A 17,224-nucleotide genomic window follows, 5' to 3' on the forward strand; every position below is an offset into this window, starting at 1 on the left:
ATGTATTGCTGTGAATCCATCACGTTGCTTCATTACGTTCATTCACATAGGCTGAACTTACCCGCTGAAATAAAGCGTCAGGAAGCGCAGTACGAAAAGTGGGCGTTTATAATGTATCAACTGTCTCTTCATGAGGTGGAGAGGGTGAGGTCTCTCGTAACCTAGATGACGTACTTTTCCTGGAACTGGGCTGAAATTAGCCTGCTGACTCTGGTCACCTCACAACGGCTATTGGAAAATTTACTGCAAGTTATAAATATGAATGATGTTGAAATACTTTACCCAATAATTTGTTCGTTCAGAATACGTTATAGCCGCGATACAAAGAAATGAAATGATTGAAATGGATGATAAAACCCTATATATATATACATATTAATTTAAACATGACCTATCATTGATTAAATATATAGATCTTATCAATTAAATATATAGTTCAATAATTGAAAACATGCAGTGATGTACCAAACATCACAGTACCCAAGTCTTAATATAAGGAAAGATCTTCATCGGAGTAATCACATAAATATAAAGGTAAATAAAGGGTACAGATCTCTGCAGATGGTTATGAGGGTATTTAGGGGTTGTAGTAAGTATGTAAAGGAGAGGGCATATAAATCTCTGGTAAGACCCCAACTAGAGTATGGTTCCAGTGTATGGGACCCTCACCAGGATTACTTGATTCAAGAATTGGAAAAAACCCAAAGAAATGCAACTCGATTTGTTCTGGGTGATTTCCGACAAAAGATTAGCGTTACAAGAATGTTGCCAAGTTTGGGCTGGGAAGACTTGGGAAAAAGGAGACGAGCTGCTCGACTAAGTGGTATGGTCCGGGCTGTCAGTGGAGAGATGACGTGGGAGGACATCAGCAGACGAATAAGTTTGAGTGGTGTCTTTAAAAGTAGGGAAGATCACAATATGAAGATAAATTTGGGATTCACGAGTACAAATTGGGGGCAAACATTCGTTTATAGGAAGGGGAGTTAGGGATTGGAACAACTTACCAAGGGAGTTGCTCAATCAATTTCCAATTTCTTTGCAATCATTTAAGAAAAGGCTAGGAAAACAACAGACAGGGGATCTGCCACCTGGGCGACTGCCCCAAAATGCAGATCAGTATTGATTGATTGATTGATTGATTGATTGATTGATTGATTGATTGCTTGATTGAGGTAGAAAGAAATCTGGAAAAAGTGGAAGTCGCACATAATGACATCCTGGAGTGTATTCCATTCATGAAGAAAATTCCAGCATTCCACGGTTTCCAGGGAAAAAAAACAGAAAAATCATGGACACAGAAGAGAAAGAAACAAACTGAGAAGGAATGCGGAAGCAATGAGCAAATGTCAAAACCTAAAGAAGGAGACATTTGAAATGACGTGGTTGATATTTAGCCGAAACGAGATGAATTATTGAATAATAATACTAACAATGGTAATCAGTCATCACTGATTTACATTTAGTGTTGTCGACCAGGTGGCAGATCCGTATCAGTTTTTATCTAATCTTTTCCTGTGTGTTTTCAAGGAAACTGGAAAAAGAAGATGAATAATGTTTACAAGCTGCTTTACGTCCCACCGACACAGATAGGTGTTATGGTGACGATGAGGTAGGAAAGCGCTAGGAGTGAGAAGAAAGCCAACGTGGCCTTAGTTAAGTTACAGCCCCAGCCCCAGCCCCAGCATTTGCCTGGTGTGAAAATGGGAAACCACGGAAAGCCTACTCCAGGAGTGCGGACTGTGGGGTTCAAACCCACTATCTTCCGAAAGCAAGCTCACAGCTACGCACCCCTAACTGTACGTTCAACTCGCTCGGTAAAGGAATAATAATACATTTCCAAGTTCTTTAAAAACATAGAAAAAGGCTAGGTAAACAACTGATAGGGAATCTGCCATCTGGGCGATAGAACCAAATGCAGATCATAGCTGATTGATTGAGTTATTCTTCTCCTTCTACCCCTTTTCCCACACCCTGTGAATTGTTTTGCACATGTGGATTTGGTCCTGTTTACAGTCGGGTGACCTTCCTGGAAGGGATGTAATCACTTTTGCGTGTTTCTGTGGTGGTTTGTAGTAATGTGGTGTGTTGTCTGAATATGAAAGGGAAAGTGTTGGTACAAACACAAACAACCAGGCCCCGAGCTAGAAGAATTAATCACACGCGATTCATATCACCGATCCGGCCGGGAATCGAACCTGGCCTCCCCTGAAACGAAGGCCTCAATGCTGACCATTCAGCCGAGTAATCGCACTTTTGATTGATTGATTGATTGATTGATTGATTGGCTGGTTTATTTATTTATTTATTTATTTATTTATTTATTTATTTATTTATTTATTTATTTATTTATTTATTTATTTATTTATTTATTTATTTACATGTCAGCGATGCGTTGATGGAATAAAAATATTAATTCATGAAAATTTTTGTTATCATAGCCCATACGATAAAAATGTATGAAATGTATAGCTTGGTGTGTTGTGTAAGGTGTTGTGTTATGCTTTGTTATTGATCGTCTACTAGTAGGAAGAACGATTTGGAATATCCCGGAACACTGTTTGGAGCGTGGCTTGGGTTGGGATTTCCTGGAGTTTTGTTGAAGTGTAGCTTGAAATTTGGTAACGACATTCTCTGAGGTCAAGTTGGCAGGTTCGATACCGGTTCAGTCCGGTGGGTCGGCGTGGATTTTAGTGGTTTCCCCACTCTCACACCCGGCAGATGCTGGGACTGTACCTTAATTAAGACCACGGCCGCTTCCTTCCCACTCCGATCCCTTTCCTGTAGCCTACCATCGTCGCCATGAGATCTATATGTGTCGGTGCGACGTAAAACAGATTGACAGTCCGGTGGTATTTGAACGTGTCGGTAGATTCACTCGTACACTAAAAGAACTCCTGCGGGACAAAATTCCGGCCCCTCGGCGTCTCCAAAAACCGTAAAAGTAGTTAGCGGAACAAAGAAACAATAACATTATTGTAAGAGGCTACCGTGAGGACGTCCACAGCATTCTTCATTCATCTTCCATAATCATCTCATGATGTCGGTATGTACTCTGGACGCGTGATTGCCTACTGAGGCAGTGGTATCAGATATAAAAATGATATTTTTTAAGATAGGATTCAAAATTTTGGAAGATTTATTCAAAAGTTTCGGAAGATATTTAAAATTTTCTGAATGGTTGGCTGAATGGTCAGCATTGATGACTTCCGTTCAAAGTGTCCCGAGTTCAATTCCTTGTCAGATCGGGGATTTTAACCGCATCTCATTAACTATTCTGACTTGGAGATTGGCTGTTTATCTTTGTCCCAATATATTCCTCTTCATATTCATACAACACACCACACTACCAGTCACCGCGGATACACTCATTAGTGAACACCTCCCTCCACATGGGGTTGGCGTCAGGAAGAGCACCCTGTCGTAAAACAACGCCAAAACGAGCGAATTGGCCGTGCGGTTAGGGTCACGCAGCTGTCAGCTTGCATTCGGTAGATAGTGGGTTAGAATCCCACCGTTGGTAGCACTGAAGATCGTTTCCCGTGTTTTCCCATTTTCACACCAGGCAAATGCAGGGGCTATACCTTAATTAAGGCAGCGGCCGCTTCCTTCCCAATTCTAGCCCCTTCCCATCCTCGCGTAGCCGGTAACTTTCAGTGTGTTAGTGCGACGTTACAACACTAGCAATAAATAAATAAATAAATAAATAAATAAATAAATAAATAAATAAATAAATAAATAAATAAATAAATAAATAAATAAATAAATAAATAAATAAATAAATAAATAAATAAATAAATACGGTAATAAAAACACATTGAACCACAAACGTAATACAGCACAATAAACAAGGTTAATCATTTCAAATATTTAGGTTAAATCATTGAACATACAGGTACAGAAAGAAGAGAACAAAGTCACGTGAACTCAAATTGCGGAAAGCATATGGGAAACCTGCGAACATCTACAACAAAAAATGCATGAGCATTAAGACGAAAATTCGACATTACATGACGGTCGTCAAACCTAAAACACTCTTTGCCAGTGAGACCTTAAACCTCAATTATAAAGGGGATCCTGAAAAAATCCAGAAAGTTGAAAGGAAAATTATCCAAAAAATCCTTGGCCCAAAAGCTACAGGTGAAGGATAGCGTCTACAATCGTACAAGATCATGAACAAATACTAAATATTCAAGCAGATTTCGCTAAACGACGATTGAAATTTCATGGTCACATTATGAGGTTAGATGACAACCGACTAACAAAGAAAATATTGATGTACTAACAAACATTAAAAACGACAACGGTTTGGATCAAACAAGTCCAACCTGATATCAATAACGCCAACATCACACCTACAGATATTGAATACCGCAAAACTTCCAGACATAAGATCTATACTTGGGAAGTCTGGCTCCATGGCTAAATGGTTAGCGTGCTGGCCTTTGGTCACAGGGGTTCAGCCTTCGATTCCCGGCAGGGTAGGGAGTTTTAATCGTCATAGGTTAATTTCGCTGGCACGGGGGATGGGTGTTTGTGTCGTCTTCATCATAATTTCATCCTCATCACGACGCGCAGGTCGTCTATGGGCGTCAAATCAAAGGACCTGCACGTGGCGAGCCGAACATGTCTTTGGACACTCTCAGCACTAAAAGCCATACGCCATTTCATTTATACTTAGGAAGTTGCTTCAGAAGATAACCCCAGCAGATCCGGGGGAAAATGGACTAACGAACGTCGAGCTAAACATAGCGACATGATGAAAGAATTCTGGAAGAACAAGAAAAATAACAACATCAAATCATAATTTGCTTTATGTGATCCTTTATGGGTCAATACTAAATAAATAAATAAATAAATAAATAAAATAAATAAATAAATAAATAAATAAATAAATAAATAAATAAATAAATAAATAAATAAATAAATAAATAAATAAATAAATAAATAAATAAATAAATAAATAAATAAATAAATAAATAAATGATCGTCAAGTCTGTATGGTCTGACGTCGTGGTTAGAGCTCCGTTGGCGGAAAAATATCCGCTATCAGAATGTTGGCCGGCAGGGTAGAAGAGATGGCGATATTCAGTTTCTGATGTCTGTTGGATGGCAGTGTTCTTCTTCTTTCGTTTCGGCCTCTGCACGACTACGGGAAGCTTTGTCATGATTTGGGTCTTCTTCTCCTCCCAGAATCTCTCTCTCTTCTCCCGTTCTTCAGCTGATATTTTCAATATCCTCCTGTCTTGTCTCCCCCACATTGGTGCTTCTCTATCCTATTCCTTTACCTTTCTCTGTCATTGAGCTCTAGCACACTGGTTGGTGTATATTTATTTCTCCAGTTCTCTGTCCAGTCCACCTTGATCCCCATCTCAATCTAATCCTCCCGGAGTTCGACAACCCACTTTGTTTCCATCTTTCCTCTCGTCCTACCCGTTGTCTCTCATACTCTTCCAGTCATTCTCTCCGCGTCCATTCTGATTACATATCCAGGAAATCTCGATCTCCTGAGTCTTATTTCTTCTGAGATCGTCCTAATGTTTATGTACAGTTCTTCCTTTGATCTTCGTTCCCATATTTCATTTCCTCTTTTTTAAATTACTGATGTTGTTTCTTCGTTTTTTCATTTTTTCCCTGTTACTTTTATTTAAGGACGACACACACACCCATTCCCCGAACGTGTGGAAATAACCAATTAAAGTTAAAATCCCCGACCCGGCAGAGAATCGACCCCGGGGCCCCTTGAACTAAAGGCCAGCACGCTAACCACTTAGTCATAGAACCGGACACTTTTTTTTGTCCCAGTATCTTTTTCAGAATTTTCCCTTCTTCTTTCTCCAGTTGCTCTGCCCCAGCCTTCCTATAGTCAACGTCTCGGTCGCGTACAATACTCCCTTCCTCACTGTTGCGTTGTAGTGCCTGAACTTTGCGTCTGTTGATATGTTTTTATCGTACACTCCTCTGGTTGCAAGGTACGTAATCTTCATCTTTTCCATCCTCTGTTTTATCCCATCACTGCTCCTGTTCCTTCCTGTTACATATTCTACAAGGCACGTAAACTTTTCTACCTTCGGCACTGTACCTTCTGGTGTTTTCCAATCACCGATGGTGTTAGTCTTTTCGTAGGCGATCCGTAGCCCTACCCTTCTGGCTATCTTGTTCATGTTGTTGAGTTGTTTCTTTGCAGTCTTCATAAGGGGAAAGGGTATATGGCACTTGTGATGTAAAGCCTTGAGCGGATCCTTTGGTGCTGTACGATTGGAGTAATCTATGTGCCGATATCGGGTTTCACCCTCTCCCTTCCGCATTAGCACCACACACACACACACACACACACACACACACACACACACACACACACACACACACACACAGGTCGCCCATGGAATTCCAATAGAAAGACCTGCACCAGGCTTTTCCGGAGGTCATACGACGTCAATCAATCAATCAATCAATCAATCAATCAATCAATCAATCAATCAATCAATCAATCAATCAATCAATCAATCAATCAATCAATCAATCAATCAATCAATCAATCAATCAATCAATCAATCAATCAATCAATCAATCAATCAATCAATCAATCAATCAATCAATCAATCAATCAATCAATCAATCAATCAATCAATCAATCAATCAATCAATAAATAAATAAATAAATCAATCAATCAATCAATCAATCAATCAATCAATCAATCCATATTCGTTAACGTAAATACTATGCGATACCAGTGTTGTTATCATGTTCATATTCTCAAATGTCATCATTGCACAGCAGGCTAAGTTTCTCTCACTGACAGAGGCGCCAACTTTGGCCGGGGGATAGGGAGAAGACGTTTTCTGTCCTTTTAAGAATGATCTTTGGGGGGCAGAGCACCATTTTTCCCCTCCGCCCACCACACAAAACGTGGAGTTTGTTAGTCTCCGGAGGCTGCTAAAGCGCTAAATCTAGAGAAGATGATAGATGGTTCTACATCAAGAAATGAGGTTAGAAAGCGGGCATTTCTTTAGGGAACTACAGTACATTTCACTGTTCAGACGGTACCTTTGGTGGTAGAGCTTTTCACAATTCGTATCATGAAATGCAAAATATACAGTACGGTAATAGGACATTAATTAAGAAAATGTATTTATGAAGCAAGTTCAAATTTTTTAACTCGTGATTATTTTTGATAGCTTCGTGCATAGAACATTCCTTCAAAATATCCATTTATGAATCAAGTTCTATTATTGTGTTTACTTGTGAATATTATTGAAAACTCCGTACATAGAACATGTCCAAAAATGTGTTTGAGAAACAAGCTCTATTATTGTTCTGTTTTTTCTGTTTGTTTGTGAATATTGTTATTATATACGTATGTTTGCATTAATAGTTGTTCCTCATTTCACATGCCTGTGTTCATGTGAATTATCCCCCCCCCCCCTCTCGAAATTAATTGCCCGAAGTCGACGCGCCTGCTCTGTGATTTTTTTTGTATTGGTTTGGAACTTTATTATTAATAATTTTATGTTTCTTTTTCAGCTGCTAATGGGCTCTGGAATAACATGTTGCAGCCTGTAGGAAACAAATCAACGAATTGGCCGTCCTTATTTTCGGAGTTCTTATGTCCATCAGAAAAGCAGCCATACATTTACACAGCCAGCAACAGTGACGCCTCACCCTGAAGAACTACAAATGTTTATTCAGTAATAGCAGTGGAATCCGTCGTATTCTACACATACAGTATTACGTAGACAAGTCAACAAGTGCCTGAAATTTTGCTCTAATATTGTATTTAGGCTGTCTCTAGGCCGTTGTGTGCTCACCAGCCGCTAGGTGGCACCGTTATCTACGTCTGTGGTAGGTTTCAGCGTTATCAGGGGCCTGTTCCACGAACGAACATTGCAACTTTTCAACTTTGCACTTTTCACTTCTTGCAAAGTGCAAAGTCTTTCTGTTCCACCATGATCTAGGTTGTACTTTTCAATTTCTTCGCAAAGTGAAAAGTGTTTGCGAATGAGTGATCCGATCAAGTTTATTCCATGGGCAAACTGTATAGGCCTAATACTCTATTATGATTTTAATGCTTTATTTTTCGGGGTGAACTTCACGGTATAATTGTGGTACCGTTAGTTTTAAAGTTTTTATCATGGGAAAGAAAGGTTATTACAAGAGCTGGCTGTGCTGGAAGTTTTCAAGGAGAAACGGGACATCCTTTTTGGCAACATTAAATATAACCTCTCAAATGATGACACGCATCAATATTAACGAGAGTACCGCCAACACATCCACACACCGAAGGAAATTCACCCTTCATTAGAAATCCCATCGTTATATTATGTGGATTATCAGGCCAACGTACTATGTTAGGAGATATTACATTTACTATAACATCTACGACTTTGGTAACCGTTCTGCAAATAAATGGTTTTGATGTCCCATGCATTGCTGCTACACCGTGCAGCTGGGGACCATTTATTAACCAATGTAATCATATTGTTCTTTTTAGGAAAGGGATTGACTTATTTTTGTTGCATGTTTCAATAAATGACCAATCATTTCAAGAATATAGTCAGCCTGTGTTGGGGTAATACGAAATCACTCGCGAAATTCCGTCGAAGTGAGGTTATGAAAATTAATCCTGTCTTTGTACGTTCTCTTGTTGGATTCTTCATCACTGTCCTTACTTGATGCTAACAAAAGCACTCTTCGTAACGTGTTTATATCACTAAACAAAATTCTACGCCGAGAAACTAGTGTACATACTTGTTAATTAACAGATGAAAAGGGAATCATCTCTTTGTAAGATTTGTGAAAACTTTTCACTTCATTTCTTTGCACTTTGCATTTCTGTACATGACAGGATTGAAAAGTGAAAAGATTCCTAACTTTTCACTTTGCAAGCTAAATCTGAAAAGTGATGGTGGAACACAATCTGAACTGAAAAGTGCAAAGTGCAAAGTTAAAATTTGCGAAGTTCGTTCGTGGAATAGGCCCCAGATCAGTGCAGCTTGCGCTGTTGCGACGTAAAGATGGCCGCGCCACTCTCTGCTTGCACCAAGGAAGAACATCGTTCTATAATCCGTTTTCTTGTGGTCTCAGGGTGTACCAGGAGCTGAAATTCACAGAAAATTTTCAGCGCAACACGGGGACAATTTTCTGCCACAGCGAAGTGTTTATCAATGGATTGAACAGTTCAATAGGGGTCACACGAGCGTGAAGGATGCGGAAAAATCCGGGCGTCCATCTGCAGCTGTAACTGATGCCAATATTGAACAAGTGCGTGATATGATCCTGAATAACAGATGAGTGACTGTTGATGACGTGGCAAACCATATGCACATTAGCCATGGTTCTGCACATGAAATCATGCATAACATGCTTAACTTCCACAAAGTCTGTTCGAGATGGGTTCCAAAACAATTCAATGAAGACCAGAAGCGCAATCGTGTGAGAATCTGTCAGCACCTACTGGACCGTCATGCTAATGAAGGCGAAACGTTTCTGAGACGGATCATCACTGGAGATGAAACATGGCTTCACCACCTCGGACTAGAGAGCAAACGTCAGAGCATGGAATGGAAGCATCCGCTGTGCCAAAACATTGTCTCCGTATTGTGCTGAAAGTCTTCTATGAATTTCCACTCCTGGTGCACCTGAGACCACAATAAACGGATTAAGGAACGCTGTTCTTTCTTGGTGCAAACAGAGAGTGGTGCGGCCATCTTTACGTCGAAACAGCGCAAGCTGCACGGATCTGATAACGCTGAAACCTACCACAGACGTAGACAACGAGGCCATCTAGCGGCTGGTGAGCACACAACGCCATAGAGCCAACATAAAGACAATTAGAGCAAAATTTTAGATACTTATTGACTTGCCCTCGTACATATTCCGCGGCAGGCGTCAGACAGTGCTTCTTCGAGCTAATCTCGAAAGTCACCGAACAAATTTTAATGCGGTTTTCGCCTTTGTGTAGAGCATTTAACGAGGAAGTTTCAGGTGTATGCAACATTAATATGTGATTGAAGGCACGTGAGCAGTGACGATCAGAGAGAGAAAAAACCCACAATCATTCGAGTGCTTCATTCGTTAATCCTCAACGATAGATTCTAAGATTGTGCGAAAGAGTTGTTGTGCATAAAAAAGCTCAACAATAAGGTCCACGGCGGCATATGTATAAGTATAAAATGTAGTCCTCAGTAAGCTTCTTCATACAGGTCCTGCCAAAATATTAAGAGCACCTGCATATTTCATTAACATTATTCCTGTACTTAAACTTTGGTCTCAGGTTTACGTAACACACAAATGATGTCGGTAGCTTGAGGGATCTGTTGGCCAGTCAAGGCCAAGGAATGTTTTTTATATAACTTCTTTCTGTGGTTCTATTGCGAGCTACAAAACGGGAGATTTTGTAAATGGAAACATATTACCTATATTGCTCCATTACAGTTATAAACATTCAACAGCTATCTGTGTTTTTCCATAACAAAAATTATTGATGTAATCCCCATATTGTATTGTTCAGACCTCCTAAAGTATTGAAAAATAGCTATTTTCTTTCCAATTATTATAAACAAAGAATTTAACATCTGAACTAAGAGTGATATTTTAATGAAAATATCAGTAAACGTTCCTCTAAATACGTACTTTTTCTCTGTAAGAACTCGTATGCCTGAGACCAAAAGTTTAAGAACAGGAATGATGTTCATGAAAATGTAGGTGTCCTTAAACTTTCGGTAGGATCTGTATTACAGTCTGGAATAAAAATCAACCTTAAAATGAATGTTTTGAGATTAATCACATAGCCCTTTCTTTAGCGTATGGCTTTTGGTGATGCGAGTACCTGTGGTCATGTTCGGCTCGCTAGTTCTGTAGCTTCTTTTGCCGGTACATCCGCATCGAGAACCTTGGAAAACCATTCCGAGGATGATCGAGGGGTATTCGAACCCACCTATCTCCCGAGTACACAGCAAGCAACCATAACTATCCCTGCCACAACGTACTGAGCTGACCTGTTTTGAGTCATTTTACTGAAAGCACAGGAATATTTTAAATATCGCACGGAGAGAAACTAAAATCCCAATTAAACTCAATGGAACTTTAATCATTTAGTAATTGTTCCTGTGGCAATTTTTAACAAGATGAACTGTTTTTATAAGTGTGTTTACATATGATAGACTGAGTCATCTTAAACATTTTAAGGATAAGTCATTGCTTTTAGTGTTATCAAGAATATCATGTGTTTATTATTATAATGTATTTTGGTTGAAGATGTCTCACAAGGAAGAGACGAAACATGCCCTTTTTTAAAATAAAATAGAAGGGAATAACATTGTACAGCATTGTAAAGGTGGAGTTACTCAATTATTAAGACATTCTATCTTATCCCATAGTTGCCATAAGACCTATCTGTGTCGATGAGACGTAAAGCAAATTGTAAAAATACAAAAAAACTCCCATATAGATACAAACAATGTGGATGCCCACAGCAAATTTTATATCTGTAGGTTCAGTTATTTTTGATAAAAGTGTACCAGCGACTAACTCTATTTTTTTTGAGTGGCTGTACATAGATCCGGAGGAAAACAACTAATGTCGTCTACACGGAAATCTGATACAATTTATCACCTTAAATTCAAAATTTCTCTCGTGCAAACGTACTGTTCAGTGCTGAGCCGTATTTTTTAAATCAGTACTCAGAGAATCAAAATTTGGAACTCAAAGAATAAATAAAACTCATATGGAAATTGGAATGTCTCTTAAAGAAAATCGTGTTGGGGACACTAGGCCACAGTTGTACATTTCGGAGCTTATTACTAAACACAAGGTACACACTGAAACCTAAGGATTTCAACATTTTGTTAAGGTCTAGGAGTGGCTGTGTAATTAAGTTCTCCTTCGACTATCAAAAGAATCAGCTTCTCCCCAAGTTCTCGAGCAGTCCACCTACAGCGTCACGTGCACAACATGACAATTTATGAAGGTGATTCGAATAAAAAGTAGAATACTGACACAGTCTACATCACGTATCAGAACCAGACGAAACTTCATCCGTAGCGTTCGCATTTTTCAACTATAATGACTTCTCTGATTTCAGAAATATGTTGAAATGGGTGTTCTGGCCAGAACAAAAACGGTAGATGTGCTAAACAAATGGTTATATGAACATACTCTGACAAATTTCAAATGTGTTCTGGGACATTCGTTAAACATTTGAGGCTGATATTTATACCATATTTAGTGAGTGACTTACGCGTGTTAGACAACAATACAAACTAACAAATTTGCGATCTTCTGTAGATAAACTGTAGAAGTTTATAAAAATGTCTATAGATGGCGTCCAATGGCACCCACAGTTCATCAAATATCATCATGCAATCCTACCAATTGGTCAGCTTGCTGATGAAGCAACAGAAGCCAGAAACACAAACTTCCGCCAGTACAGATTATATTTCGCAAGAAAGTTCTCCAGAACATCCTGTATCGTGGATGTACTAATCTGATTATTAATGACCGCAGACCAATTACTGTCGTGTTCCCGCTCTTTAGTATGAGAAAAGGGAAAGCCGTTCTCAAAAGAGGCTACAATATTTATTTTGCCAATGGAAACAGTATACTGTGAAGGAGAAACTAGTTCAAGCCAAAATTCAGGCGATGAATGTGCGACTTCTGATGGAGGTAATTAAGGCAGATTCTTAAATAAATAATCAATTATTAAGAGGCCCTAAATACAATTCGGTACCTCCTCTTCTTAGAACCTAAATGCTTCTCTCCTATTCAAAGGACTAATGCTATACTTCAAATGGCAGTGTTTAAAATGTATTTTAATATTTTAAAAGTACAGTAGAACATCATTAATCCGATCTAGGAAGGTTCGCCTCTCCGCATAATCCGACCATGACGCAGATCCAGACATGTGCTGTAAGTATGTACGTTATAGCCATGTTGGCACTTCAAACGTTACATACAATACATTGCTGAATCAGTTATCAGGCGATATTTGACCAACCAGTGCACAAGCTTTGTTTAGCGAGTGTTTATCGTTAAAGTGGTGCTCCTTGAAAGATACACAAAGGTGATTCTCTACCCAAAAAATGCAAATGAAGCTTTTGCGGGCACTAATACGATTAAAGATTGGAGGAAAATAGGAAAGAACTAGAAACTCATAAACGGACGGTTTTTAAGGAAGAAGGACTTGAAAATCGTAAAATGTTAAAATAAGTCTAATGCTTAGTGAGATTGGTTTTCGTAGGAAAGAAGAAAAGGAACTCCATTGTCTGGCCCTATTACCAAAGAAAAGGCTCTTATTTTGAATAAGACATTGGAAGAAGGAAAAGGTATTTTACTGTGAGTGAAGACTGATTGCATCGCTGTAAAAGCGCATGGGATTCGAAACGTGGCGATTTCAGGTGAGAAGCTATCAGTTGATGATGCAGCTTCAAGCGCATTGGTTTACCAATTTGAAAAATTGTTAAGGAATATGACATAACATCCAATCAAGTGCATAACATTGATGAATCGAGCCTAAAATACAAAATACTTCCACAAAGAACTTCTGCCGCACGAAACGATATTGTGAAAAGGACAAAACTTACAAAGGAGAGAGTTACGAATAATTGTCACTTGCAGCAATGTTAACAGTAGTCATAAACTAGAGCTCTTTATAATTGGCGAATCGAAATCACCGAGGGAATTCAAAAATATTAATTTATCATTGCTGGCATATTATTGCCTAAAAAATTCGACTTGGATGGGTAGCGGCCTCTTTAAATCTAGGTTCTTGGAGCAGTTTTTGCCTACAGCTACAGCTGAACAATATTTGAAGGCAAAACAACTCCTTGTACGTGACCTTTTGGTGTTGGATAACGCGCCATCGTATCTATCTAAACAGGAACTAAACAAGGGGGAAATAAAAGCTGTATTTATTTCACCCAACTTAACTTCTCTAATCCAAGTCATGGATCAAGGGATAATTGAATGGCTAAAGAGGAAATATCGGGGGAAGTATGTTGCATCCATTTTAGGAAAGACGGAAGAAGGTTGCATCCTATTTAAGGCAATTAACTCTTTTAATATGTCCGGCTCCATGGCTAAATGGTTAGAGTGCTGGCCTTTGGTCACAGGGGTCCCGCGTTCGATTCAAGGCAGGGTCGGGAATTTTAACCTTAATTGGTTAATTTCGCTGGCACGGGGACTGGATGTATGTGTCGTTTCATTCATCATAAGGATATTATTTACATGATTGTTGAGGCGTGCTAAGATATTAAAGCATCAAAACGTAAAATGTCCTGGCGTAAACTTTGGCTAACAATGACAGGTAAAAATAATCAAAATGAAGATATATAGGCAAATGAAGATATACAGCTGATGTTCAAACCAACGACGTTGATACGTGGTCTTTCTGTAACTGATGATGACTGCAAAACGGAAGAACTAAACGACGGTCGGTTCATCGCACCTGTCATTCAGAGAGCAGACGATACTGAAGAGGACGACAATTACGATGATGAAAGCTACGAATCTCACGGTTAAGTATGCAATGCAGACGCGAAGCAGGCTTTCGATTTAGAGCTTCTGTACTATGCAAATAATTCTTGTATCACGTCTATGTATGTTTGTGAATAAGGAGACAGAATGATATCTTCACCTTTCAGACAAACGAGAATTACCTATTTTTTTCATTCTTGTTTAAGCTACGCTTATTTATTATTGTAGGTACTTATTGTACTTTCATTAGTATGTACAGTATACAGTAACTAGGCTACTATTGCTTCTCTGGTAATCCGACGTTTCTTGCATTCCGATCATGCTCTCAGTCCCCAAGGAGATAGATTAACGAGGTTCTACTGTATATGGTAAAATCGTGGTTATCTCTGTATTTCAGGTCAAAACACATAAAATACCCAAAAATGCAATGTATCTTATCATTTTAAATCAATATTCTTTAAGAAATAATTTGGTCAAATTTTTGTACTCAGTGCGTCAATATGCATCGGACAGAGTTTTGGACACATCGAGTGAGAAGTGAAAGACGGTTTACAATTTGTTTCTCCGACGGATTACATAAAAAAATCGGAATATAGATAGATCTGTAAAAATTGTTGGTAGTGTTGTTTATGTTTATAACTGTTTTTGTAATTGTAAAACTTCCGAGCAACTGCATTTCAGATTTTCCGTTTTCAGTTACAGAATTAATACAGGAGAATTCAAGCCTTTTATGAAGAAGGGTAAAAACGTTCGAAAGCTTCAGCCTCATATTTACAGCCTGATCTTTTGCTAAAGAAACTCCCAAGGGGAAAACATTGTAGGTGAATGGACTTCACTAGAAGAACTGGAGTACTGAAATAATGTACAAATCAACACCTGTATTGAGCTAGAGAAGGAGAATGACAATGATCATAGGAAGACTGTCGTAGGAACCAAAAACTTACGAGTTTGAAAGTGTTCAAGAAGCGAAATTTTGGTGATATTTATGATATTTTTAATTTTGTAAAAATACACTATTAATACGAAAATTATCTATTGTTAAATCTGTGCTGGTTCCAAATCTCTTCTAATCACTTCACTTGTTTTCAAAACTCATCAGATCAATGAGTTGTTCCCAAGGGTTGCATTTTCCAGGTTTTTCTATAATTAACCGGACACCACTTAGTAAATTTATTTTTCTTTTAGTTCCAGCATCGCTCATGATCACGGCTAGCAACTTGTAAGAAAATCACGTGGAAATAATGCAAAACAAATTTATAGGTTTTTGACCATTCCCAAAAAATAAGGTATTTGTATAAGGTAACTTTTACGGCTTTCGGAAACGTCGAGTTGCCAGACATTTATCCCACAGGAGTTTTTAACATACCGCTAAATTGGTCGACATGAGGCTGGAGTATTTGAGCACATACATGTAACACTGGACTGGTCCGTGATCGAATTCGACAACTTGAGCCACTGGGCCCGGCTTATCACGGGATGCTAAGAAGTTGTGTAAAAGGCATAGAAAAAATTATAGGGACTAACAAATAAATAAAGAAATGACTACAATCACCGCATTAGAAACTTAGATTAATATATCACAGAATATAACAGCAAGGGAACTCCAACAGAATTTTGTGAAGTAAATAAAAACTGAATGGCAATAAGGACAGAAATACTACTGTAAGTAAAACATGGATAATATGGTGGTTAATGGGACTATAGGAATGTTACAATTATAAAAGGAAAATTGAAAAATAAATTAAGTAAATGTCTCAGATTAGATGATCTTCGTCCAGTAATGGGCCACTTTCATGGTATCATCACAGCCTACCATTAACTCTTTGTGTTGTGCAAGAGTATGGACACAGTTCATAGGTATGCAGGTGTTACATTGTCTGTATATCTCGACACTCGCAGATATCTGAACTCTCTAGGTATCCCCATTTACGTAAATTCACTGTACTTCTCCCCAAACCACTGCGAAGTCTGTTGAGTGCTTGTCAGACTTCCCAGTTGGTGTCGTGACCTGCAGGAAGGCTTTCGTTGGCCTTCATCCACTCTGGTAGAATAGTGGATTCCCATATCTGTGTCCTGGCTAGCTCAAGTTTTGCAGTGAGCATTGTTGTTGTCTGCACAAAGCGTTTCCTTGATTTGAGCCGTCTCCTTGGAGGATGGTGACCAAAGAGTGGGTGAGCCAGTTTGTGCTATGGTGTCACGATGTTCTCCAGGAGGGGCTATGCCTGCCAGGGAGTATAGTTTATAGACAGGTCAGATTTCAGGCAGACAGAAATTATTCTGCACGACTCATTGAGAGCAATATCCACTTGTTTTGCATGAGCTAAATGATTCCATACAGGGATAGTGTACTCAGCAGTGGAATAACACAAAGTGTAGTGTATGAGCATGGGCGCTCCAGTTTGCATCTGAAGCGTTTTCGGAAGTATTTAAGCAATAAACCTAATCGCACGAATGTATCGAAGACTGACGTAATGTCGGTAGGGAAGAAGGTTTGAATGCCTGGTAGGAAATATGATACAGGGACAGGTGGATTATTTCGTGTACGTGAGATGTGAATTTTCCAAGGATCGTAGTACATAGAGGGGTCTAGAAAAATTAGACACACTTTGATAGTCAATATTAATGGAATAAAATGACATACAGTTACAATTCTTTCACGGGGGGTAGGTTATTTTGTGTTCAAAGTGACCCCCATTAGCAGCCAAACAACGTCGATGGCGCTGAACTGCTGACCGAACTACGGCTGTCAGTGTT

The 17,224-nt window shown here is 39.0% G+C and overlaps 1 protein-coding gene across 1 annotated transcript in view; it reads left to right on the plus strand.

The window, feature by feature from the left end:
* Positions 1 to 7,665, plus strand: part of LOC137501900 (phospholipase B1, membrane-associated-like) — a 96,186-nt gene extending 88,521 nt beyond the window's left edge. The window contains exon 9 of the mRNA XM_068229059.1: positions 7,523 to 7,665. Coding sequence (XP_068085160.1) covers positions 7,523 to 7,665 — 143 coding nt within the window. The remainder of the gene's footprint in view (positions 1 to 7,522) is intronic.
* The last annotated feature ends 9,559 nt before the right edge of the window (positions 7,666 to 17,224 follow it).

The sequence above is a fragment of the Anabrus simplex genome, chromosome 8 (assembly GCF_040414725.1).
Source record: "Anabrus simplex isolate iqAnaSimp1 chromosome 8, ASM4041472v1, whole genome shotgun sequence".
NCBI lineage: Eukaryota > Metazoa > Arthropoda > Insecta > Orthoptera > Tettigoniidae > Anabrus > Anabrus simplex.